Source organism: Labrus mixtus, chromosome 8 (genome assembly GCF_963584025.1).
Source record: "Labrus mixtus chromosome 8, fLabMix1.1, whole genome shotgun sequence".
NCBI classification, from domain to species: Eukaryota; Metazoa; Chordata; class Actinopteri; order Labriformes; family Labridae; genus Labrus; species Labrus mixtus.
In genome coordinates, this window is record NC_083619.1 from 13,342,026 (window position 1) to 13,368,253 (window position 26,228).

Genomic DNA, 26,228 nt, shown 5'->3' on the forward strand with positions numbered 1-26,228 from the left:
AAACAGTCTGACCCGGCTGTTAGCCCGTGATGTCTGCTGCAAGCCATCAAGCTTTGGAATACTAATGCAAAATATTGATTTACCTTTCTAACAATCTGTCTGTTTCCTTCCTTTTCTTCCCCTAATTATTCCTGCCTTGCTCTCGTTTCACTGGAAGCAGCAAACCTGACAGGTAAGATTAAAGCAATGTCAAGTTCTTTGTCTGTGTTAACCCACAGCAATTGCATGACACGAGATGCTGTGCAGAGAGGTTATATCAAGCCAAGTCATACAAAACACTCTATCTGTGAATGCACTATTTACTTGACTCAAGTAGCCGTGCAAATGATGTGTCAGTGGTGAGTCTGCTTTCCTCTCTGTTTGTTTTGCATGTGCTAATTGCTCTTTTGACTCACTGGTTTTTGAGCAGCAAGCGCAAGGACTCTGAACCGGGGACCAAGAGCCTTTTGAGCAACGCAGAGATGATGGCCCATCACCCAACAGACCCTGTGGAGATGAGACGCATCAACTTCCAGACTCCCGGTGAGACGCATGAACCAACACAGGCACCCAAACACACACTCTGTATTTGCATAGTAAAGTACACTTCCGATTTCCTCCTGATTGGATGATGAAATATGCATGCCACCAATTTTATCCTGGGCTAAGATTATGCAGACAAGATTGTGAAAGTACTCCTCCGCGTGGCAACAAACATGTACCTGGAAGCTCCCAGTCATTTCTGAGGATTCAAAATGGCCGCCGCCCAGGTACAGTCAGTGCTTAGTCACGGCTGAGTCATAACGGTGTGAGAAAATCCGATCATCTCCTCTCGCCCACATTCCACATGCCAGGCTGCAGATAGCACATCAGAACGGGCAGAGAGGACAGCGATCTGTCTCTCAAAGTCTTTAATGGTCAAGTTGCTGAATGAAAAGGTGAGGCAGAGGTTAACTGTGATCATTTGCAAAGAAATGTTCTGTGTACTAACCAGCCCACCAGACTCAAATCCCCACTGTGAAGTAACTACATGGATTTTGCACCTCCCCACCCCCTACTGAGTGAGATCTAACAACATAGCTGATATCGTACAGGCAGCAAGCCGTTGAAGCCTCGCTTTCACTTCTTACATTAAATTAAGGGCGTTCAGAAAACACAGCCTGCAGCAAATTAATCCCTGTTCCTGCTATATTTTCATGGTTGCAGTTTATAGAAATCTCACGTGGAAAAGGGTGGTAAGATGTGTCACCGAGTAGAAAGGTTTAGTCTTTCTCCTGCAAGGATTTAAAAAGTCAAATATAACATTTTATTAAATCCATAGATGACGGTTTGAAGTTGTATTTTTCATGTTCCAGGAGGCAGAGGAGTAAAAGCCACAGATTAAAGCTCTTCTCTTCTATCATTTTTTATTAATTTTTCTCTCTTGTGGCTGCAACCTTGAAGCTCCCACCTCACCCACTTCTCCATCCCCTGAGATTTTTTGCTTTTGAGGTGTTTGGCAAAGATGAAATTCCAGTGAATTTCCAGAAGTAGAAGCGCCTGACGATATCTGAGGTCATTCGTGGCCGTGACAGGCGTGTTTCGTCGTGATCACTTGTGGGTGCTGCGGCACGAGTGCTGAAGTGGAACATTACTGTTATTATGAGCCTGTTTACATAGCTGCACAATGACTCTGCAGAGGGTAGCTGCTCAATGTGTAATATGAATCTAGAAACACAGAAAAAACAATCTAAGGCATGAATTTGATTGTTTATTGAGTATGAAGCAGTGTTACTTACAAATATTGTTTGCAATATTTGCCATTTGAATGGACAATGGGTCGCTGAAGCTTCTCTTTTCTCACTCCAGCTGTGAAATGAAATGACTGTGGGAGGCAAAGATTTCTTCCTTGGTGTGTGTGTGCATGCAAGCCTCCTAATTAGTGTTCTGTCTGTGTTTGTTTTCTCTGAGTCGCTGCTCCTCCGATCACAGAGAAAGCAATTTATCGAAGAAAAAAACAAAAACAATTTACAAACAAACAAGACTCGCCTCCCTTTGTTCTCACACGTGGATCAAAATAGATTTTCTGCCTCAGCGTGTTCCTTAATATGTGATGTTCTGTGATTGTTAAAAAAAAAAAGATCTGCACATGTTTGACGTTGACCTTCTGTAATTGAGGTTACTCAGACATAAACTCTGCATGATCTATGACCTCATGTAGGAATGATGAGCCATCCGCCGATCCCCATCAGTGAGCTGGCCGAGCACATCGAGCTGCTGAAAGCCAACGACAACCTGAGACTGTCCCAGGAGTATGAGGTGAGAGATGCGTTATTATGCAATGCAAATAAATAGATTGCATCTTTATTGTTTAGAATTGCAAGCCTTTGCTCCATAGAGTAAATCTTATTTAACGTGTATATCACTGTGTGCAAACTCTACGTTCATGATTTATTCAGCACTGCAATTTATTGTTGTAGCTCGTCCACATTACACAGCACTCTCTCCATTATGCTCAAACTGCACGACTAAACATACCACCGTGCTCTGTTAACGTCTTTGTTTTTGCTGCTTCTCCTCAGTCCATTGACCCCAGTCAGCAGTTCACCTGGGAGCACTCAAACCTGGAGGTCAACAAGCCCAAAAACCGCTACGCTAACGTCATAGCGTACGACCACACCAGAGTCATCCTGGCTCCCTTAGAAGGTAAGGAAAGAGCAGCGAGTTAAAGAAGATGTTAAAAAGATTTTAATGAGTCTGTTTGTGCTCATAGGGGGTGAACACAAAAGGGGGGGAGAGAGAGAGAGAGAGAGGGAGGAAAAAGGGAGAGCTGCATGATGGATGAAATCTGAAATTGCAAACAGTGCTGGAGTCTGCCTGTGTGCAGCGGCATGAGACTGACAAACAGCGCGAGTGCATTCAAGTGCAGCCAGCACTCCTCCGGAACAACAAGGGGGAGAAGGGATTTGATCTAGAGCTCATGAATTTACACCGACAGAGGCTTGTTTGTTTGTTGTCCTCCACTAGTCATCCCGCAGCTGTCTGTTGGAAGCCGGGGCTGCCGGGAAACAAACAGTTCGTTAGTCTGTTTGATGTCATACATGCAGGTTAATTTATTATGTCGCTTGTGCGCGTCACAGTTTAGCAAGAGCCTCACAAGTGTCTCGTTTGTAGGTATCCTGGGGAGCGACTACATCAACGCCAACTACATTGATGGCTACAGGAAGCAGAATGCCTACATTGCTACACAGGGCCCGCTGGCAGAGACATTCGGGGACTTTTGGAGGATGGTGTGGGAGCAGAGGGCTGCCTCTGTGGTTATGATGACCCGCCTGGAAGAGAAGTCAAGGGTAGGACACCTTAGAGGATAAGTTCACCTGCAAATTGAAGTTCTGAGGATTGTTAGTGATGATGCTTTTCTTTCATATCTCAAGATAAAGTGTGACCAGTATTGGCCCAGTCGTGGCACAGAGACATATGGGATGATCCAAGTCACCCTGCTGGACACAATGGAGCTGGCCACTTTCTGTGTTCGCACCCTTTCCCTGCATAAGGTAAATGATGACACACTTTGTCTCTCATCAGCCCCTTGACTCTCCCATCTGCCCTTTCCTCTCTCACGTCCATGCTGTGATCTTTTGAGTATACAGATAGCAACCAGTGTAATCGTACGTTTCCAATGTCACCAAATGAGCAGTACATGTGGACACAGAGAGGAGAATAGATTAGTCTTCATGCAGTGTTCAAAACCAGGCCAGCCTCCCCGTGTCGGGCCCTCAGATTTGATCACCATTGGAGGCAGAGTACTTTCTTATAGCGAGGGGCTAATCTAAGACCGTCAGACTTGCGTGTCTCTGTGGCCTACTTACAAACACAGAAACTAGGCCAACTGTAGCTTCCAAATGAAGCACAGCTTCACTAAAATTTTGTTGATGTGTTTTGAAATGTCAAGTTGGGGGAATCATCATACAGTAGAGAATAAAACACATGAAATATTCAACAATGCTGGTCCTGTTCCTTTGTTTTGGGGACAGTGTGGGAATATTAAGAATATTTCTATAACTCAGTTAAATATTCTACAGTAATTCCTTGAAAACATACATTATCACTATGATTCTTCCGCTTGAATCCATTCAAAAGCTTCTTGGACATTCTGTATAAAAGGAAGTTGTGCCTGCACGGAGTGTTAACAATGGAGATACATTTGAAAAACTGCTCTCAAACTGACAAATGTGTCACTTCGGCAATTTAACAGGGTTTTTGTAACATCTGATTATACAAAAGGGATGAATCTTATATATGTAAAGGTTCAGTTTACAGTTCTGACCTCAGCGATTTTAAAGACATTTTTTTTTTTGCTTGTGTCTTCCATCAGAGCGGTAGCAGTGAACGGAGAGAAGTGCGTCAGTTCCAGTTTACATCCTGGCCAGATCATGGTGTGCCAGAGTATCCCACCCCCTTCCTCAACTTCCTCCGCAGAGTCAAAGCCTGCAACCCTCCTGATGCGGGACCTATCATCGCTCACTGCAGGTATAGTTTGCACACATACTGTAAGTGGATAATTATAACAATACTGTTTCTGTATTCATCAAACAAATGAGATAATAATATGTACCAAATAGCGAGCTTTAGAGAATTTGGTAGATATGGACATGCTAAGCTAAGCTGAACAGCTGCTGGCTGTAGCTTTACATTTAACTGCCAAACATGACAGTTTTATTAGTTATCTCATGTAAAGCACATAAACAATAAATCTCCAAAACACCTCCTATTATTACTATTACAATTCTTCCTACTGTCCTCTCTCATAGTGCCGGTGTGGGTCGCACCGGCTGTTTTATTGTCATTGACGCCATGCTGGAGCGCATTCGTCACGAGCGCACTGTGGACATCTATGGTCATGTGACCCTGATGCGCTCCCAGAGGAACTACATGGTGCAGACAGAGGACCAATACAGCTTCATCCACGAGTCTCTGCTGGAGGCCGTCGCCTGTGGAAACACGGAGGTGGCCGCCAGGAGTCTGTACTCGTACATGCAGAAGCTCTCTAAGGTGGAGACCGGGGAGCACGTCACTGGCATGGAGCTGGAGTTTAAGGTAGGAGAGCGGGCAGACAAATGCTATGTGACATGCTATGTGTACTCACAATCATCGGTAAAACTTTGCATTTGTCCTTAAGTTTTAGAGCAGTTCAACTTCAGGTTTTCATCTAAACTTGTTTGACGTGAGTTAAAGGCCTGATCATGTTATATCTACCCAGGAAGAAAAAAATTAAAAAATAATAAAGTTTAAAAGATTAAAAACATTGTGTGCAAACAGAGAAAACTACTTTACTATCGTGTTTTTTTTTTATCTCACAACCACTTAGCTTGTTTTGTGGCTTGCAACTACCAAATCATAGAATTTTGTGGCCATAGTACATCAGTTAACCATGCAAATAATCCCGAACATCGCTTCACTTTTGCATGCAAAAGCAGTTTTGGTTTGTTATATAACTGACTTTCAGATTTGAAAAAAAAAAAGATAACACATTTCTTTAAATCTCTCTTCAGCGACTGGCAAACACCAAGGCCCACACGTCCCGGTTCGTCACAGCTAACCTGCCTTGCAACAAATTCAAAAACCGACTGGTAAATATCATGCCCTACGAGACCACACGCGTCTGCTTGCAGCCAATCAGAGGCCTGGAGGGCTCTGACTACATCAACTCCAGTTACATAGACGGCTACAGGTATGTTTTGGTCCCGGGAAACACTAATATGGCCTGACCACCTCATGCGCTTATGATGGTTGATGAGTGAATGGATTGGATAGGTTTTCACCACAGTGCTCTCACCTGTCACGTCCTGTCAGATCCAACGTTACTGTATACATGTACCCGCTTTCTGTCTCGATGCACAATGAAGGAGACGTACGCTGAAGTGCTTCTGATGATTCAGGCATTCAGAGTAGTTGTATACACATGTTTTGACTTTTCCCCTTCCTGCCTGAAGCTTGACCCTCTTTTCAGTTTGATGCTTGACGGAGGAAGAAATAGGGACATATCATGGAGGAAGTGGCTTCATCATGTGTGTGTGTATGTGTGTGTGTGTGTGTGTGTGTGTGTGTGCGCAGGCAGCAGAGAGGCTACATTGCCACCCAGGGTCCACTGGCTGAGACCACGGAGGATTTCTGGAGGATGCTGTGGGAGCACAACTCTACTATAGTGGTCATGCTGACTAAACTAAGAGAAATGGGACGGGTAAGGAACAAAATAAATTCACATGACAGCATTAAGTGCTACAATAAACAGTACATTTTAGCCGTGTACCCCATGTGGGCTCTTAAACCTAATCTTTCAAAATGGCATACATAAGAACTGAACATTGTATTGAAATTAATCACCCTGGCTGTTTAAGCTGAGGGGAATTGAATAAAATTAAATGCTTAATGCGACTTTGTATTGCTGTTTAAACAATATCATTCTTAGTCTAAGAGGTCTTACATGTGAATATTCAGACCCTTGTCTGACAGTTTTCAAATCTGGCCCTTTAAAACAATATTTAAGTACGCCTGCTGTAAAGAATGTCTTGTGACTTTATATATTTTTTCTGTCCTCTCAGGAGAAGTGTCACCAGTACTGGCCTGCTGAGCGCTCAGCCAGGTACCAGTACTTTGTGGTGGACCCCATGGCTGAGTACAACATGCCTCAGTACATCCTTCGGGAGTTCAAAGTTACTGATGCCAGGGTGAGTTCATGGTGTCAGTGTGTTTAAAGACCAGTCCCCATGTTACATGTTGTGTTCAGACACCAGTGAAACAGTACACTCCTAGACTCCTTTGCTCTTTTCCTGATTCATCAGCGCTGTCAGAAAGCAGCAGTGCATTGCATGTCCAATCGACCTGTAGTGTGTGTCAGTTATTGTGTGTTTTGTATGTGAATGTGCCCAACACAGCAGGTTCGCACTATTGACAGGCAGACCTAGATTACTCAGTCAACCATGCTGTCTTCAGATTACCTCAACAGCATATGTGTGTGTGAGTGTGTGACTGCATGTGTGCTGACTGCTGCTGCATACGAGTTCCAGTCATAGATAACTGGAGTTAAGCCTGTCCTGCACTGACGCCACATTGACAGATGCTTTATTGATCTCCATTAAAGGAGGAGTCAGGAAGGCTGAGCAGCAGAGAAAAGATGTAATTGCCAACTGAGTGGCTGACAATAGCAGACGCACTGACGTTACAGCTTGATGTTAACCACAGCCAGTGATCCAGGGTCAGATAACAGTAATCATTAGAGAGAAAAACAGGATATTGCCTGGCAGAGTCTCACTCCACGGTCAATACAGAGAGAAGAAGCTCTTCTGAAATAATCACCTTACAGAAACCATACACTTACAATTTCAGATTGGAGAAATATTTAGTGGCATTATTTCTTTCTCTTCTCCACTCCATACAGGACGGCCAATCCCGGACAGTGCGTCAGTTCCAGTTCACTGATTGGCCGGAGCAAGGTGTTCCTAAATCTGGGGAGGGCTTCATTGATTTCATTGGCCAAGTGCACAAAACTAAAGAGCAGTTCGGCCAGGATGGTCCAATCAGCGTTCACTGCAGGTAAACAGTTGGGTTATAATTTTCAATATGTTGGTATAAATATATGCCCTTTGATTATGTCCAAGCTCTGGCACATTGTAAACTTTTGGTAAAATGTTTTCCTTTGTGGCTGTAGTGCTGGCGTGGGGCGGACAGGTGTCTTCATCACTCTGAGTATTGTCCTGGAGAGGATGCGTTACGAGGGGGCGGTGGACATCTTCCAGACTGTCAAAATGCTGCGCACACAGAGACCAGCCATGGTGCAGACTGAGGTAAACACTCAACAACATGTCAGACTTATTTATTCTTAGAGTGGAGCTGAGACACGCAAGGAAAACACTGAAACAGCACATCATTGTTACTGCTAAAGCTCATGTTTTCATCAATACAGTTGTATTTCATAGCATTATACCTGTCTGTATTTAAAACTAAATACAGTACAAATAAACATGACATTTTTCATACCATTAAGCTTAGGTTCCCATGAAATAGTTGTTTCCTCTGCCATTACTCTGGCAGACTGGCAAACTTGCATTTAAATCAGCATGATAAGATTCAACTATTTATTTATTTGATGTGAATTCAGATTTTATAGTTTGACCCATGTCCCATCTGTTAACATGGAAGAGGCAGGCTTTATGACCTACTCTGCGGTCAGACAGCCAGTCAGTAGGAGGAGTATCATGTGTTTTTGGCGTGCGGTCATGTTGTCCCTCTTTCATACAGTCTTATGATGTTAGCAGTAAACACACTTGTTTATTGATAAAATATTCATGATTTTGTGTTTCTATCATCTGTTTCTCACTCAGGATGAATACCAGTTCTGCTACCAGGCTGCTCTGGAGTACCTGGGTAGCTTTGACCACTATGCAACGTAAGTGAAGAGACAACCATCCATCCATCTTTCTGCCTCGAGGTCAACAAACAAACCAAGGAGCGAAACAGAGAGAAATAATTACAACGTGAACATTGAACCTTTTTTTTTTTTTTTTTCTGGGGGCGAGGCTCAAAGATGAAATCAACACCAACAAGGACAAAAAGCAACAACAAAAACAGCAACAACAAAATCTGTGTGTAACAGCGGCTGCACTCATCAGGGACGAGGTGGTGGGTGTGGGGACTGTCCATGTTTAATCCATATACTTACCTCAGTGTTCCAGTGTGAAGGACGTATACTACATGTGTGTTGTGGTCAGCTATCTCCAATATGAACCAGTGAAATACAAATGGCTTCTGAACAGGAATTATGATACTTTATGTGTATAAAAAACAAAAAGGAAAAAAAACACAAAGAGCCTGGATATTTGCTGCACCCTAAATGGGCTTTTTATCCTCAACTTTGTATCTATTGGTTTGGTGTACTAAGGGGTTGCGAAGGTGAACATTTCTATGTGTCCGTGAGTCTACTTCAAAGGTGTCTACTGCTGCCACAGGTAGGTCTGATTCCATTTCAAGCAGATGATTATTAGGTCATGCCTCTGCAGAAGCCTACAGTGCGGACTCATCACCCTGAGGACTGTTGGAGAAGCATGTGGCTGCCCATCAACCCGACGCACAGTGCCAAGAGAAACCATAAAGAACATGAACTGTGGCCTACGAGGAGACATGCTCCCTCTTTAATCCAGCATAACAAAGAGTCAGACTCTAACTGTACTGGCTGAGGATAAGTTTGCACTCCCAAACCGAGTCCTCAGCTGGCCTCAGAGCAGTGATTAGAGCCCATTGTTTCCTCAACTGGGCTGAGATTTGAAGTCCAGTGCATTCTTCATTCAACAAAGCTTGCTTGCTACTTGCTATAGTTCCTTGTTCATCCTCCAGCTCCTCTTGATGTCAGCCCCATTGTGTCAGTTCAGCATTAGTGGCTCACTGAAAGAGATGCTCATGAATTCAAACAGCCCATTTCATGTTTTCTATGTGTTTTTACTGTATGTCTTTGCCTTATGCTGACATGCATTGTGTGCTAAACATTTATAGTCATACAGTATCTTGAAGTGAGGATGAAAGCTGTATCAGTAATAATCTTCCTCCTCTGAAGCTTACCTACTTGAATTGCACCACTTTGCAGTTTAATCACTCTTAATATTTCACTGTTTAAGGCTACCGGCAATGAGAGAGAAATCCCAAAAACATCCAGCACAAGTGGTTAATTGCCCACTTTCAGCGTTTCTCTCCCCTAAATCAGCTGACCCTGCTGTTTGGAACCTCATTAAAAAATCTCTGTTCCTGAATCACACTGTACAGAACATCCCAACTTAACCAAATGATGTTTCCCCCTCTGTCCTCTCCGGTACAACTGCACAAGTCCTTGATATGGATTGAAATCTTGTCTTGATTTGACATATAATCATAAATGGTCCCACGTGTTGATTGAAGAGCACAGCGATGTTCCAGTGTATCAGACATCTCGGGCGATTTCACCGATTTTGTACATACAGTCTATCATTGGAGTCCTATACAGTACAGTTACAAACGTCTGAGCACAAGATATAACGTGGGATTGGATGTGATGTAGTTCTTATTGTCGCAAAAGAAAAAGCCTTATTGTTCTCGTTCACTTTGTCATATTTATTTCGTATGATTTTTTAAGATATTTATTATTCTATTTTGTTACTTTTTACGTATGTTTTTAATTTATTTATTTGGAATATTTAGCAAATATAACCAATAAGATGTTGTTTACTTGTTTTTTTGGCGAGCCAATGGTATGATATTGTCATTGTTTTTTTGTTTAGTTTTTTTTAATGGTCAGTTTTGGTGCTTTTTTATTTGCTTCCTTATTATAAAGTATGCCCTCTGTGTAGGGTGCTATTTGATACTGATAACTGATGTCCGACTAGTTAGCTAGAGATGTACATTAGAGGCAGCCCTAGTTTAAGTTTACAGTGATGCCCTTTTAATGCCCTTCCTTGTTGACGTCCCTAATAACAGCAGTGGTGTGATCACAGCAACACAGGTATGATCCACCTCATCATGATTGGTCAAAGGGCATCAGAGAAGTTAGATCTATAGAGCAGACTTGTTGGTGAAAACCTTAGACAAGTTGCTGGTATTTAGTTTGCTGGAAAGCAAATGGTAGCAAGTGTATTTTTTGACAGAGAATGGGTGACTTATCACTCAACTACACACAGGCACACAACTACACACACACACACACTCAAAAGTTATTGTTAAAATCTAAAATTATTCTGATATGAAATTTATGTGTGGTCCAGAAGTCTTGACAGTGTGTGACATATATAAGAATATGTTATTCCTTCGATTTCTAATATTATTGTGTCAAGAGAAATATAAAATGGCACACACATGAAACATGTGAAATGTGTTGAGGGCCAGCTCTGATGATGCCATCCCCCTCACTGATGTACCTGTTCTTTCCTTTCAAAACCCTGGATGTAGATATTGTATCTTGACTTTGTATTAAAAGCAGGATGATTGGATATACAGCACAACGAGCTGCTCGATTCCTGTTGCCTTTTTTTGTTGTTGTTCCCTCCTCGTCCTCTAGATGGGACCAAAGTAAGTCAAAACCAAAAGCCTCTCCTGTCACTCCAGCTAGCTTTGACAAACTGCACAATGCAGTGTGCACAAAATAACACCCAGGAAATGTTTGGAAATGCAAGTTGACGTTTTGCACCAGGGTTTCAGGAAAAAATTCTCTGATTTTTAGAAGTTTGGAAACAAAACAAGCAACAAAATTAAGTTATAATATAAAGTAATATAGTACAGAAGGATGAGATGGATGATAAAGAGGGGAAACACCATGTTTACACCTGCAGTGTGAGGAATCTGATGCTGCAAGATGACATCACAACACATCCATACATTTTGGGTTTTACTGAAATTAGGGCTATTTTGTTTCCAGACACTTATAATATTGTTTATTTTACTATTTTGTGCCCAATCACAAATATATGACCTTTAGTTTCCCAGTGACAGTCAAACATGGATAGGTATATCAATAGTTGTCGGTCGGGGTAAATAAAAAGCTGTTTGTACTGAAGCGAATGCAACAAAATCAGGGAGACTAGCTAGCTTGGTTCTCTTAAGTGAACACAATGAGTCTCATTACACAACCATAAACCCCCATTATTTACAGTTTGTCATCATCTTTGGTTTCATAGATGTTTTAGTTTTATTGTGGCTACAAGACTAAAACTTAGCTACAAGAGCTGGACTAATGAGAAAAGGATGAAACCTCAAGATATTTTGGCTATAAAAAAGTTTATTTTGTTCATTTCGACCAGACGGGTTCCTCCATTTCTTCTTATTCTAGGATAAGCTAACCAGCAGCTGGTGCTAGCATTACATTTAGGAACAAATGTTTTGGCTCGAAAGAAAAATAAATCTTTCACAAAGTGTCAAACTTAAGTTTTACTTTGTAGATAAAAGAGCTCTCAGGTTTCTGTCCTCACAAAGTCTGCTCATAAACTGCTTTATATTCCTGAGTGAATGACAAAACGTAGGCTATTCTAAACATTTATTGTATTTTCTGTTTGTATGCATTTTCTTTGAATAACTCTAGACAAAGAGGGTCATGCTGATGATCAGGAAAGGAAAAAAAAATGCTGCTCCTTACATAACTGATGGTGTGTTTCTTTACAGCTAGGACAAAAGAACACTACAGTGTAAAAACTACAATATTATTTTGATAACTTATTGTAAGAAAAGCTAGAAGCAGAATACTAGTAATCTAATAATAGACTGAAGCACTGATGGATTCTTTTCCAACATTAATAAAAAGACACACAGGTGATGTCTGTGTGCGTTTTTATGCGCAAATAACAGCAGACAGGTCATGTTGCTGTCATGGGTAAACTTTTTATACATTGCTTTAATTTGAACACAAATCCCAGTTAATAACTATTGTTTTATTTTAAATGCAACTATTTTTGTATATTCCTTGGAATAGGAAAAATACATTTCAAATTTTTACTTCTGTTTTTGGAAAGATTCTCGCCCCCCTGTCATTGTCTCCCGACCCCTACTTTGGGAACCACTGGACTAGGTGATTAAATCTAATCTCTAATTTACTTAAATGTAAACTCACACTGATAGGCCTGTCATACATGACCTAAGTGCAGATCCATGTGTTTCACTTTTTTTTTTTGCAAAAGCACGGCGTTACACCGGGGCTAGGGGGCGCCATCACAAATCTGTATAGCCCCGGTTAAGCACCCTCACGTATTTTGGTAGTTTTGTTTTGTTTTTAAATAAACTGTAAAAATAGCACCCCAACATATTAGTCAAGCTCCCCCACAGCACCGGAAGAAAAATAAATCCTGCCGCCATCACTGTTTTTGCATGCACATAAAGAGATAAAGATAAAAGATAAAGATAAGAGTTCTTTGCATGTGTAGAGTTCAGGTACAGGAACATTATCCACATTTTTTCTTACTATAATCTGATCTGTTGATACAAAAACCTGTTACACCTTAGAGAAGTATTTGTGTGGTTTTACTTTGCATGACTTACTCAGAATCTGTCAGCGAGCCAACAGCTTTTGTACTGTTGTTAGGATGCTGTCACGTCTCTAACCTGCAGTATTTCCTTCTTAAGGTGTGTTTGGACCGGCCCGGTAACTTAACACTTTCTATTCAGAATGAAATCAATCTCTTAATCATGTTCTTACTGTCTGAAGATGAGAGTACTTTACTTGTTGTTTGAATTCAACCTGCCTTTATTTGGAAATAAAGTAAGGACCTTCAGGTAGATCATTGACAATAACTGTAAAAAGGAACTCGTTACAAATCAAAGATTAAATGAAAACAGCTAAAAGGAATAGCAAAAAAGTGAACTCATCAACTGAGCTGTCTATTTATATATATATATATATATATATATTTATTTATATACAGTATACAAGAGAGAGAGGAGAGAGAGAGATCAACAACAGTGACTTGAGTTTATTTAGTGTGTAAGCCTTCATTATACCCAAGAGTAAAAATATAGATTAGAAAAAAAGACAAAAAGGATTAAAGGTTAAACCACTTAGAAATATTTGTGATTTATTTTATTTCTTTTTTATATAGGTATGTCCACTTTTTTATCAGTCATACGTGCAACTAAGCCCTGTTTGCTTTTGCTCACAACGTTTTTTAAAAAATGTAGCCTACTTTGATTTATTAAAGAAATTAGACAAAATAATGAAATGGTCAATCTTGCTTACTTTTCTAGGCTTAAATCATCATAGTTTGTATAGCTCAAAAGAAAATGGTTAAATAAAAACTACAGGGATCCATCTGTATTTTTCTTTGGACTCAGAACTACAATGTCAAGAGTAAAGATGGTTCAGTCCTGATCAGGTGACAGTTGTTTATGATACTGGAAGTCTGAACTTGTGTCCCACAGTAAACAAACTGTATTTGCACAAATATTTGCTCCATTTCTGTTTATCTCTTGTTGAGAGGCAGCCTAATGATCACGTGAAAACACACTAATGTGCCTGCACATACAAGCCATAAAGGTTAATAATTAAATGCTGGTCTACTGAGCTATGAGTGACAATGTCAATGTGTATACACTTAAGCATACATATCTTTATTCATTTTAAAGACTTTTTTCAGTTTTACTTCAGAGCGATCTTTTCTGTCCATTTTTTGTTGTGTCATGTTGTTAACTGTGCTGTAGGCCATAAGTCAACCTCTGATGTTTATCTGTAGGCTACAGGCTGAGCTGGCTGAACAACAAAAAAACACATGACAGTACAGTTTACATACCTGTGTCACACTCCGTGTACATGTGTGTGAGTATTCTCAAACATTCATCTGTGAAATCCTACTTACAGGTTTCTTACTGAGTCAAGAACCTTTTGGAAAGTGAAGACGGTCACTTTTTGATGGTCCCTTGAAAGGTTTATTGATAATCCAAACTTGGTGGTTCAATAGGGCTAAATCATTTTGAGTTTTTGTACAAGAAATGTACCCTAGGTTTAGTGTCAGGTTACTATAGTTCTAGAGGTTAGATAATGGGATGAGGGTCCCCTTAATGGGATAATGGGATGAGGGTCCCCAGTGTGACCGCGCCCTAAGGGCGGTCATCTGTACCGTGCTGTACCCAAGCACGATTGCCCCCCCGCTGCGCCATTCCCTGCCGGCCCGCGGTCACACTACACAGGACTATCCGTGCCTAAGCACGATTACCTCTTGTACGTAACGTCTTAATACAACACATGCACGCTTTATGTTATTATGAAGCGTGCTCAGTTTACAAACAGGCGGACGAGAGAGAGAGAGAGAGCGAGAGAGAGAGAGAGAGAGAGAAAGAGACGCGCAGTCGAGTCCGCGTCTGCACATCAGAGAACAACACAGAGAGCATAACAGCTACTTTGTGTCTTATATTGTGTCATGTTAGTCAGATACAGCCATGAAACTCTGGATTTCTCCATAATGAAGGCTGTCAGCGTTGTGTACCCGCGTGCTTGTGCTCGTGCATGAAGTGTACCGTGCTGAAGCACACCTCTCTGAAGTGTGCCAAAGCCAAGGAAGTGTACCGTGCCTGAGCACGATACGGAGCGGTCACACTGGTCAAACGACCTGGGCTTTAGCGTTGAAGCGTGCTTGGGCACGGTACGGATGGCCAGTGTGACCGTGCCCTAAAAGTACAGGCTACATGTAGGCTACAAGTACTGTGTGTCCAAGTGACGTGTGTCAAAAGTTCAGGGCACTGTAGCTGGAGCCACCCATAGCAACTGTTGCCATGAGGAGCAGAAGCCTTTTCCAACTGCTTTCAATGATTGGTTGTATTTCGTCCCGCCTCTCATACCTGATTGGCTAATTTAACAATACGAGCCAATCCATTATGTAGGCGGTCCTTGCCTTTGGTTCTCACCTGTCTCTGGCTACTTCAGAGTAACTCAGGAAAAAGAAGACTTATGATTATATGCAAGGTGTTTTAATAAGAGGGGAAAGCTCAAACCAGATGCAATTTTGCTCTGCATGTCTGAAAGTGTGCGTACCTATATGAGCTCGAAGTGTTTATTTCCATCATGAGCATTAACAGAAGATTCTCACTGGACAGTTCTGAGTGAGTAAACATGACTTTTCCTCTCATTTTATATTTTACTATCGTTATGTCTACATTTTATATCATTGACAAGATGTTGTTGAAACTAGATATTGATATTTTCTTTTATTGCTGGTTGACAGTACAACCAGCAACAGGTGTGCGCAATGTAGTCTACTTGTTAAATCAAGAGTGTTTGTGAACTAATCCAAGTTAATCGCTGTCTGCGCAGATGTAACGCTAAAGTGATCACATTAAAACCATAGACTGTAAATATTAAAACATACCATTGAGTCATTAAAACATACCCTTGAATCCATGCAACTGTGATTGGCTGAATAGGAAGGAGACATCTGATTAGCTACAGACATTTCCCTGCTGAAAAAAAATGCATTTGTGAATCTAACCACGGCAGGGGAGTCTCAAAAGTCCCACACACAAATGCAGTGAGGTTCACAAATGACAAACAGTTTGTAAATGCAGACTGAACAGTTTGTATATAAATGTAACAAGATACAAATGTGTTTTTAAAATATATACAGTTGCAGGAAAAAGTATGTGAACCCTTTGGAATTTCCTAGTTTTCTGATTAAATTGGTCATAAAATGTGTTCTGATCTTCATCTAAGTCTCAACAATAGACAAACACAGTCTGCTTAAACTAATACCACACAAACAATTCTATGTTTTCATGTTTTTATTGAACACGACATGTAAACATTCACAGTGCAGGGTGGGAAAAGTATGTGAACCCCTAGGCTAATGACTTCTCACAGAGCTAATTGGAGTCAGGAGTCAGCCAACCGGCAGTCCAATCAATGAGACGAGATTGGAGGTGTTGGTTAAAGCTGCCCTGCCCTATAAAAAACACACTCCAGTTTTGAGTTTGCTACTCTCAAGAAGCATTGCCTGATGTGAACCATGCCTCGCACAAAAGAGCGCTCAGAAGACCTACGATTAAGAATTGTTGACTTGCATAAAGCTGGAAAGGGTTAAAAAAGAATCTCTAAAAGCCTCGATGTTCATCAGTCCACGGTAAGACAAATTGTCTGTAAATGGAGAAAGTTCAGCACTGTTGCTGCTCTCCCTAGAAGTGGCCGTCCTGTAAAGATGACTGCAAGAGCACAGCGCAGAATGCTCAGTGAGGTGAAGAAGAATCCTAGAGTGTCAGCTAAAGACTTGCACAAATCTCTGGCACATGCTAACATCTCTGTTGACGAATCTACGAGAATGGAGTTCATGGTGAGGACACCACGGAGAAAGCCACTGCTGTCCAAGAAAAACATTGCTGCATGCTTGATATTTGCGGAAGAGGACCTGGATGTTCCACAGCACTACTGGCAAAATGTATGATTGTGATGTGTTTTCTGTAGTTTACCTTTTATTGTTGTTATCTTTATGATTTGTGTGTAATGTTGCGATGTCCATTAGTCTGTCTTTACTGTGCTGTTCTTTATGTTTTAACTATTGTAAAGTGTCTTTGAGTTTTTAAAAGTGCTTATAAATAAATGTATTAAAACATCCTGTGGACAGATGAAACTAAAGTTGAGTTGTTTGGAAGGAACACACAAACACTATGTGTGGAGAAAGAAAGGCACAGCACACCAACATCAAAACCTCATCCCAACTGTGAAGTATGGTGGAGGGGGCATCATGGTTTGGGCCTGCTTTGCTGCATCAGGGCCTGGACAGATTGCTATCATCGACGGAAAAATGAATTCCCAAGTTTATCAAGACATTGTGCAGGAAAACTTAAGGCCATCTGTCCACTAATTGACGCTCAACAGAAGATGGGTGATGCAACAGGACAACGACCCCAAAGCACAGAAGTAAATCAACAACAGAAGAAAATACGCCTTCTGGAGTGGTCCAGTCAGAGTCCTGACCTCCACCCGATAGAGATGCTGTGGCATGACCTCAAGAGAGCGATTCACACCAGACATCCCGAGAATATTGCTGAACTGAAAAAGTTTTGTAAAGAGGAACAGTCCAAAATTCCTCCTGACCGTTGTGCAGGTCTGGTCTACAACTACAGGAAACGTTTGGTTGAGGTTAGTGCTGCCAAAAGGAGGGTCAACCAGTTATTAAATCCAAGGGTTCACATACTTTTTCCACCCTGCACTGTGAATGTTTACATGTCGTGTTCAATAAAAACATGAAAACATAGAATTGTTTGTGTGGTACTAGTTTAAGCAGACTGTGTTTGTCTATTGTTGAGACTTAGATGAAGATCAGAACACATTTTATGACCAATTTATGCAGAAAACTAGGAAATTCCAAAGGGTTCACATACTTTCTCCTGCAACTGTATGTATATTATATATTTGCTGACTTCTATTACATATATACAAAACTCTAAATATTTGTGTGTGAATCAGAAATACATTTGTGAATCTTATTTTTTTATTTGTGGATTTGTTTTACATTTATATAGAATGAAAAATATTTGTGTGTGCATTGAAATACAGTTGTGAATCCTTCTGTGTGCATTTGTGAATATTGAGACTGATCTAACTCCATACACAGGAGTTGTTTTCTTCTGCAATCCAACACTTTTACTAACTTTGGCAGTATAGCCTTCTTGTGTCCTCATTACATCGCTTTACTGGATGTTGTCATATATCAGTTGACCTGTTTGCTGCTTCATCACTCTGACATTTATCTCCTCCTCTCTTGGGACAGCTTGGCATATGAAGCAGGACTGCTTGGCGCTAAGGGAGGTGGCAGCATATCAGGTAGTAAAAAATCTAGACAGAGCCTGGTTGAGGGCCGGCTGGAGACCCAGGAAGTAAATAACAGCCTCAGGGAGCAGGCCATAGCAGAGGAACTACCAGATGGTCTCATCAACAGTAATGTAAATGCATCTCACATCATTCAGCTCCTTCCTGTTTTCTTTCATCCTGTATATAAAAGGAAACACACCTTTTACTTGTGTGATAATATTGTAGACTATCAGTGTGAAAATAATTTGACAATAATGTGACGGGGGGGGCAAATTAAAATGATGAATCAGTAGCCCCATTTAAGTCAATGATGCTAGCTTTATTGTATCTCTCAGCTAGTTCTTATGATCTGCAACTCCAGTAGGCCTATTGCCTATTTCTATATTTTGCTGCAGCAGGCAACTGCTTTCAGTAAAAGAACACTAAAATGTCACTGTAATACACAGAGGAGCATTTAGCAGCTAAATATTTGAGACCAAAATTCTACATGAATGAGGTGGTCAGAAACACAACTCCACACGAGTCATTATGTGGCTCTGCCATGACTGGATGTGTACATGTACAGCTGCTAGGCAACAAGTAGGCTTCAGTCATTTCAATCAGAAAGTGTTTGTATGTATATGCTGTATTAATAATTCAATTCTGAAGCCTAAAATGTTGTTATTTAAGTTTAGAGTCAGTTATTTCATAAACTGCCTTTCAAAGCACAGCTTTGTCTTTTAGAAATAATCTGTTATTCATTAAGTAAAGCCTAAAGTAGGACTACTCTCTCAGAACCACACAGCAGACAGAGGGCCAGCTTTGTGGGGCATTTTGATGCTAGATATAAGACCAAGATATTTTCTCCATGAGTTGGTAGGCACCAAAAGCAGATCTTAAAGATACTGAAAAATACGGCCGCTTAACAAACACAACTGCACAAACGTGTGGTTTTGGTACAGTTTACATTTGGAAACAGGTTAGCGAGTGTTGCTTTAACAACCTGTTTCTGGTGCCTCCAAGTGGCCTAAATATCACTTATGTAAGTAATATTGTAAAAAACAAACAAACACCAGACCTGCTTCTGGTCAACAAACACGTGAACTTTTAAACAATTCACTGTTTTCCCCCAACAGAGCTTCAAGAAGCACAACAAAAACTTCCGCAAACTGTTTCCAGATATTCCAGAGCTCGAGAATCTGACACATGGTGAGCAGAGAGAAAGTCACAATGACATTTTTCAGAATTTCTGTCTGACGGACGTCTGGCTCATACTGTATATATTCATGTATTTATATTAATGTCTCTGTTGCAGCTATAAATGATGCATGTTATTTTGTGTGTGCGCGTGTGTGTGTAAATCTATTGTAGCATTCACCTGTGCCATGCAGAAGGAGGTGCCGTATCATGGAAAACTCTATATTTCTGATCACCATGTGTGTTTTCACTCCTCCGTGCTGCTCAAAGAAACCAAGGTAACACACTAAGACACATGTGGGCGTGAAACTTTATTCTACAGTTAATGTATTTAACAGATGCTTTTGACTAAAGCAAAATACATCTGAGCGTTTTATTTAACAATAACATTTTATAATAGTGGTAGCACTTTGTTGGTGTTCTATGTATTTGAAACCATTCACCAATTAAGGTAATGTGTTTCTAATTTTGTAGTAATCTTGGCATAAAAGACTTTTGACCTCACTTGTTTTAGAGAGGAATCAACAGTCATTTAGCCTTTCCTGGGAATTCAAATTCATCCCAAGCATTCAGGCTTTTTAACTTGATATCAAAGACGGACTTCACAGAGGAACATTTTGTAGGAGAGAGAATACAAGTAAAAAGCTGCCTCTTCATTATCCACCTTTCAGGTCACTTTCAGAGGAAAATGTAATATCACTATAGAGTCCTCTTGAAGGCTGTGAGAACAGAAAAAAGTATTTTGTCAACATTCTTCAGGTGGCGATTTCTGGATGCAGTGTCAAGGAGGTGAAGAAGTATAACACGGCATTATCCATGTTGTCAATAAAGACGACGGATGGAAAGAAGGTCAGACTACACTCTAAAAAACATTCTCACATGTATTTTGTTCTCTCTGGTCTTTGTTCTGTTATTTGCTGTACTTTATTTGTGGATCGCTTTGTATGATGTCATTTTAAGAAGTTCTCTGACAAAAAGTGTCATGTCCAGATGTTTAACTCGACCTAATCTTGGCAATATGTTCCATTGTCGTATCGTACAACTAAAATTATGATAGGATGCAGAACTACTCTATTTTCACACTTGAATGGGTACAAAATCAGGATCTAAAGGGTTTCAGTGACACAGTGAAACCTCTTGGGAGTTTGTGCGGCAGTAACATGGATTACACCTCAAGGGAATTGTTAATGTTAACGCTCCTCTAAACAGCCATCCTATTCTGTTGTTGAACTAGAATAACTCCCTAACAGGAGCCTTATTAAAGGCTCAGGATGAGACGAAGAGATGTGACGTGTGCATTCATGTGAAGGGCCACTCTTTTTACACATTTTCTTATTTTGAATCGTAATATTTTTAAGGCTTTGTCTGAGTTTTTATATCTTTTGTATTCATAAAATTGATTTCCATGACTGGACAGTGCAAGTAAGCTTAGTTTAGCTTAGCTTAAATTAATGGTTGTATTGTATGAAATTACACATCCCATCCCCATTCAAATTCCTGTAGTTATACTGACTCTTTGTCAAGCCGAGACTTAAAGTGTGCTTTCTTAACAATGAGAATAGACGTATGCATTTTGTTGTTCCAGTATTAACCCTTTCCTCTCCCTTTTTATGTCTCCCTCAGTTCTCATTTGTGTCTTTGAGAAACCGTGAGCAGTGTTACAAACTCCTTCACAACATCTGTTCATATGCTAAGGTGGGTGTCTGATGAATCCAGCTGTACACAAAGGAAGAAAGAAATAGAAATCCCTTCTCGGTCTTAACCTGTGATTTTGTGTTTTTTCTTATACAGGAGGGGAGTGCAAACAGCAGCCCTCATCACTCCTCTGCAGAGAATGAAGTTGAGCCTGACGTTGTAGGTTTGCTGCAGCTCATGCAGGGGGCTAAAATGGGTGCATAAGACGTGATGACTCTAACCTTCAGTGTCACTGTCTTTGTTTATAGGCCTCCAGTGTTTCCAGCTTGGAGGACGTCACAGATCATGATCTGAGCAGACAGAACAGCATTCATCTTAAAAACAGCGTTCTGCAGATGTCCGGTGAAGGTGAGGAAAAGATGGAAGAGAAGGGTTTAATGGGGTAATATTACTGACAGTTGTTAGACTTCAGTGTAATGTTTATTTCAATAAGGACTTCAGATTGTCTGAGATAGAATTGTATTGAGCGCACTGAACATTTTAAATGCTTATATGAGTATTTTAACAACACCATTATTCGCAAGGTGTAAAATGTCTTTTTGTGATTTTCTAGGTCCAACCAGTTCCAACTTCACACATCAAAGCAGCTTAACAGACGCAGACAACAGAGGTGTGTGACGAGCTTACGAATAGATGCGCATACCTTTCACTGTACTCTCAAAGTCTCACCCGACGTTACTCTCATGAAGTTCAAACGCTGTCATTATGTTGGACTCTAATTTTGAGTTGCAAGTTGTAAAACCCAGCAAAATCTAACCAATCCATTCAATTTACTCCTCCCCGATTGATCAACAACTTGAAATACAAACGAATCTAAAGTGACAGTGCTCCATATTTCAAGTTTTATTCACTGCTACTGTTAGGTACCACCAGCTAACATCAGCATCCAACTACGTAGCTAGCATTACTTTCTGATAATGTTACACGATATAATAGAAAAAGGCTTTAAAAATACTGACAGAACTTTGTATGTACCAGCTGGGCCATGGATTTGGAGGATCATGGAGAGAGTTGTACCGTTCCTCTTCGTCAGTGAAATGAGGAACCTCAGGAGTCTCTTCTACATCTACTTTATGCTGTAAGTATCACAAGTTTCCTCCCGTGGATTAAACTAACCAAAGGACTGTACTGAAGTACCCTTTCATACTACTCTAGTAAGTAAGTACCACGTGTTTATACTTTACTACATTTATTAAGGTTGCTACTTTTCAGATTTAAATCTCACATCTAAAACCAAGGTTATATAAGGTTATAAGTTAAAACTGCCCAACCGTATAAAGTCAAAAATAAACTTCACCTCAACCAGCTACATATTTTAATTCTTGCTACAATTCTGTACAATACTGCTGTGTAAGACCTGAATAATGGAAGACTTTGTGAGTTGACGCCCTTAAAAGTGTAACATAGATGTTAAATAGCACGAGGACGTCTTTACTGGTAAAGTTTGGATTCTCAGAGAGAACTGTTTTTAATGGCCTATTAAAAACAGTCTTCCTGCTTTGTGTTTTGATTTTTTCTATAAATCTTGCACCTAGTGGCACATGTTTTGTTATGAGGAGTTATTGGCTTGAGAGAAATGAAACCTTGAGATGTGGTTTTAGAAATACCATCACACAATGTTCTCTCAGGCTCCACACAGATACTATTTACTGATATCGTATATTGTTTTGGCTGTACAGTATGTTCTTGTCTCAGCTCAATCTTTGATCCATTCTGCAGAAATGTACTTTCACGTTAGAGAGGAGTGATGTAGTGTATGACAGCAAACCAAAGGTATTCATGCTTTTGTTTGTGTTTTTTCAGCATGACATTGCTGCTTGTGGCATCGGGGTACATCGGGATGAGGATCATTGCTCTGGAGGAGCAGCTGAACACCTTGGGAGACCTGACAGTGTTGGCGCTACACAAGAGACAGTGAGTAGAGCCAAAAAAAACATGAAGAATCTGAAAAGGGAGCCTGTGACATGAAGAATCTGAAAAGGGAGCCTGGGAGCAGATGAAAGAGGAGGAAGTGATTTACAGGACGGCAGAGAAAAACACCAGGCATGGCTTAAACCGGTTTTGGTGACTTTTTAAAACCATTACTTGCACGTGAGATTAGACCATGAACACAGTCGTTCTGCAGGTTTATGAACGCAACAACGTGACAAAAGATAAGCGATAACATTCCACCAGTCACACCCATGTGTTTTATAAATGGAGAGATGATGCTTTGATCCATGCAGAACTTATACTAACACAGCATTAATGATGACAAAAAATATTTCATCAATGACAATGAATTTTTACTCCTTTTACTTCACTCATTTAAGACACACTGTTCAGATTTTACAGATAATAACATGATTAACAGATGAAATATGATGCGTAGCTTTGAAATGACTGTACAGAAGGAAGAGGAGAGTGGAAAGACTAGAACTGATTGAAGTATCGTAGTATAGTATTTTTGTTTTTTTTTATTGCCATGGTCATAGGTTGATCAGTGGACATAAAGGGAAAGTCTGAGTACATTAAAATGGGACTGGATGCTTCCAGAAAGTTCCTGGATGTTGTGGACATTATGGGGAAAGGAGTTGGAAATAACACTAAGGGAAGGACTTGCTCAAACTCAGTAAGAAGTGTTTGAGTTATAGGCAAGGCACGTTTATTCATTTCAACAACAAGGCAACTCAGAGTGCTTCACACAAGACATCAAGAGCGTCATGACAGAGAAAAAAAGAAACATTAAAATAGAAAATGTAAGAATCACTATAACAAACAATTCACAATCTCAGAGAATAAACTTCCACCCTCAGGAAATCCCAACTGTTTTACTCGTGTGTCACAACACCCATTTCTCACATTGTTCGACAAAAACATGTTAAATATAGAAAGAACAGTGATATTAAAAGGGATAGGATCGTTAATATATTTCAATGTTGCAACCAAGGAGGTGTCGGTAATGCAACAATTATAGATGCTAACAGCCATAACCCTCCAAAGAAGAAGAAATAAAATATGCATTGTGAAAAATCAATTCTGTGAGATATTTAAATGTACTCTTTTTCAGGACACCTATTTAACAAATTTATAATTTATACAACTTTTCTTCCACCACTACCCTCCCCTTGACTTCTACAGGTACCAGGAAAACTAGCCAGCAGAGGCAGTGATAAACAAATCCCCTATGGAACTCATGCAATGTACCTCTTTTATTAAGACTCCACTGTACACATTGATCCCTGTCTAGATAACTCTCTAAATCAACTCAATAGAAAGAGACTATTTGACTTAACGTTCATCTTTCAGTAAAATGTTTCCTCCAAAGAAATGTACAGTTTAGTTCACAAATAGGATCTCCAATCTTTTATTAGCATCATGTTTACAGTGGATGTAGATCAGCATTAAGGTGCTTTCTGGATGTGTGAACACGGACACACGTGGTGAACTACATGGATGAGTGACTGCTTTGGCGGAGAAGCACCACACTATTTCTGTCCGGAGTGCAATCATTTTCTGCTGACAGGTCAAAGATATGAAGCCATTTCTCCAGCAAAGAGCCATATGGAGGCAGCGTGCTGAAGCCAGGTTTGTTTCCTGGCCGTGTGCTCAGCTAGCAGACGTTTCTGGGCTGACCTGCAAAATGTGACATCACAGTTGATTTTAACAAGAAGGTGAAAAAGCACCTTTTTCTGTTTCTTGATTAAGAATCAAATGTACATTGTAAAATAATGGTTCATGTTGTTTTAGTGAATTACTGGTACTTTATCTTACTGTTATTGACAACATTCAGCCAGCAGGGGGCAGTCAGTCCTTTAACATAACTTACAGGCAGAACGTCAGCTCTCGAAACACTTTTTTCTTTTTTAAAGGGGCTATATGTAACTTTCAAAAATACTGCGATACCGCATGGACGTTAGGTGAACTGCACCAGTAACCTGTTGCTCGCTCTCCCTCGCGTGCTCGTCATACGTGCTCGTACGTACACAACACTGGAGATTTACCGGCATAATGTTTACAGAGGAGGAAAGTGAAAGTCTGTGTGTCTGTATTCATTCTCCATCCTACAAACGACAGTCTCAGCAGGCACTGGCTAAGAGCAGGAGTGTGTGATGAGTCTGTAATGTTGATCTCTGTAAGCGGAGCGGAGTGAGGACGTTGAGAACGTGCATAAAATGTCACTTCCTGGAGCTTTCGCGGAAAATACGACCCGGGGAAACTTTTTAGTTTAGATAGACAGTGAACATTAATGGGAGATAAAAAACGATTTATACATGTAAAAAGTTACATATAGCCCCTTTAAAAATACATGTATAATGTTAAGAAGAAAAATTCATTTTTTTTGCCAAACTGTAAACTTGTGTTCATAAACATTAAAAAAAAAAAAAAAAAAAAAAGACTTCTAACTTGGTGTCACAAAACATGGGGACACATAAGTGATTGTATGTGTTACATTGTGACAGAAACATTCTGGTGTTTTTACAAAGTTTTCTTTTTACATTTACCAGGTCTGATAAATGTCTCAAGGATTGTTTTAACTGTGACCAATAAACATATCTTCATCAATTCCAGCCTATCAAAGAAGTTTGAAATTACTATGTACAAAAATAGAAACTGTTCTATCAATACCAGATATTATACATGTTTATTAACTAATGCACTGTGTACAATCAAATTGAAAAAGAAAACGACATTTTTGTACATAAGTGATCTTTTTATTATTTTGTTGTCAATAAAAAGGTCAAGATTCAGTCTCATGAATTAATTTCATTACATCATCTTCTCAGTTCAAAAAAAGCAACATAAAATTACAAATCATAATACAAAGAATAGAATAGGTAAGTACAGTAACCATATAAACAGCCCACTAATATTATCTAGCTCCCCCCTGCCCACCCACCCACTGAACACTGCCCCACTCAAACTCTAGCACAAAACTCAACATTACATCAGTTAGTATCAGCAATTTAAAAAATGTGAATAAACGTCCTGTTTTTTTAAAAAGCGCTTCAATCTTCCGATGCCATGATTTCAGCTTTACCCTCACATAGAATACATAATAGATATAACATCCCGCCCCGTCACTTGCTGCTCTGCAAAAACACGATAGACATGCATACAGTTT

At 40.2% G+C, this 26,228-nt stretch overlaps 2 protein-coding genes across 8 annotated transcripts in view; both read left to right on the plus strand.

Annotated features, from left to right (window-relative positions):
• LOC132979004 (receptor-type tyrosine-protein phosphatase S-like) overlaps positions 1–10,982 on the plus strand; it is a 71,658-nt gene extending 60,676 nt beyond the window's left edge. For 4 of the 7 annotated variants that reach the window (XM_061044434.1, XM_061044437.1, XM_061044439.1 and 1 more), the window contains 14 exons: positions 158–172; positions 410–522; positions 2,180–2,277; positions 2,541–2,664; positions 3,133–3,308; positions 3,393–3,512; positions 4,334–4,488; positions 4,770–5,055; positions 5,511–5,689; positions 6,073–6,199; positions 6,561–6,686; positions 7,397–7,551; positions 7,667–7,802; positions 8,340–10,982. In XM_061044434.1, coding sequence (XP_060900417.1) covers positions 158–172; positions 410–522; positions 2,180–2,277; positions 2,541–2,664; positions 3,133–3,308; positions 3,393–3,512; positions 4,334–4,488; positions 4,770–5,055; positions 5,511–5,689; positions 6,073–6,199; positions 6,561–6,686; positions 7,397–7,551; positions 7,667–7,802; positions 8,340–8,408 — 1,879 coding nt within the window. In that variant the 3' untranslated portion in view covers positions 8,409–10,982. The remainder of the gene's footprint in view (positions 1–157; positions 173–409; positions 523–2,179; positions 2,278–2,540; positions 2,665–3,132; positions 3,309–3,392; positions 3,513–4,333; positions 4,489–4,769; positions 5,056–5,510; positions 5,690–6,072; positions 6,200–6,560; positions 6,687–7,396; positions 7,552–7,666; positions 7,803–8,339) is intronic. The other 3 variants (XM_061044435.1, XM_061044438.1, XM_061044441.1) reach the window with 1 other exon arrangement.
• Positions 10,983–15,374: 4,392 nt separating this feature from the next.
• Positions 15,375–25,854, plus strand: LOC132979006 (GRAM domain-containing protein 2B-like). The gene is made up of 12 exons (XM_061044444.1): positions 15,375–15,552; positions 18,213–18,384; positions 19,369–19,441; positions 19,604–19,707; positions 20,189–20,278; positions 21,053–21,124; positions 21,221–21,283; positions 21,373–21,472; positions 21,678–21,734; positions 22,103–22,202; positions 22,928–23,038; positions 24,245–25,854. Exons 1-12 carry the CDS (start codon positions 15,515–15,517, stop codon positions 24,258–24,260), a joined length of 996 nt encoding a protein of 331 aa, XP_060900427.1. The 5' UTR covers positions 15,375–15,514; the 3' UTR covers positions 24,261–25,854.
• Positions 25,855–26,228: the final 374 nt, after the last annotated feature.

Coding starts and splice junctions, on each gene's coding strand:
- LOC132979006 (XM_061044444.1), top strand. CDS start 15,515: ATGAGCATTAACAGAAGATTCTCACTGGACAGTTCTGA. Junction 15,553..18,212: donor TTCTCACTGGACAGTTCTGA/GTGAGTAAACAT, acceptor CTCTTGGGACAG/CTTGGCATATGAAGCAGGAC. Junction 21,125..21,220: donor ACATCTGTTCATATGCTAAG/GTGGGTGTCTGA, acceptor TTTCTTATACAG/GAGGGGAGTGCAAACAGCAG.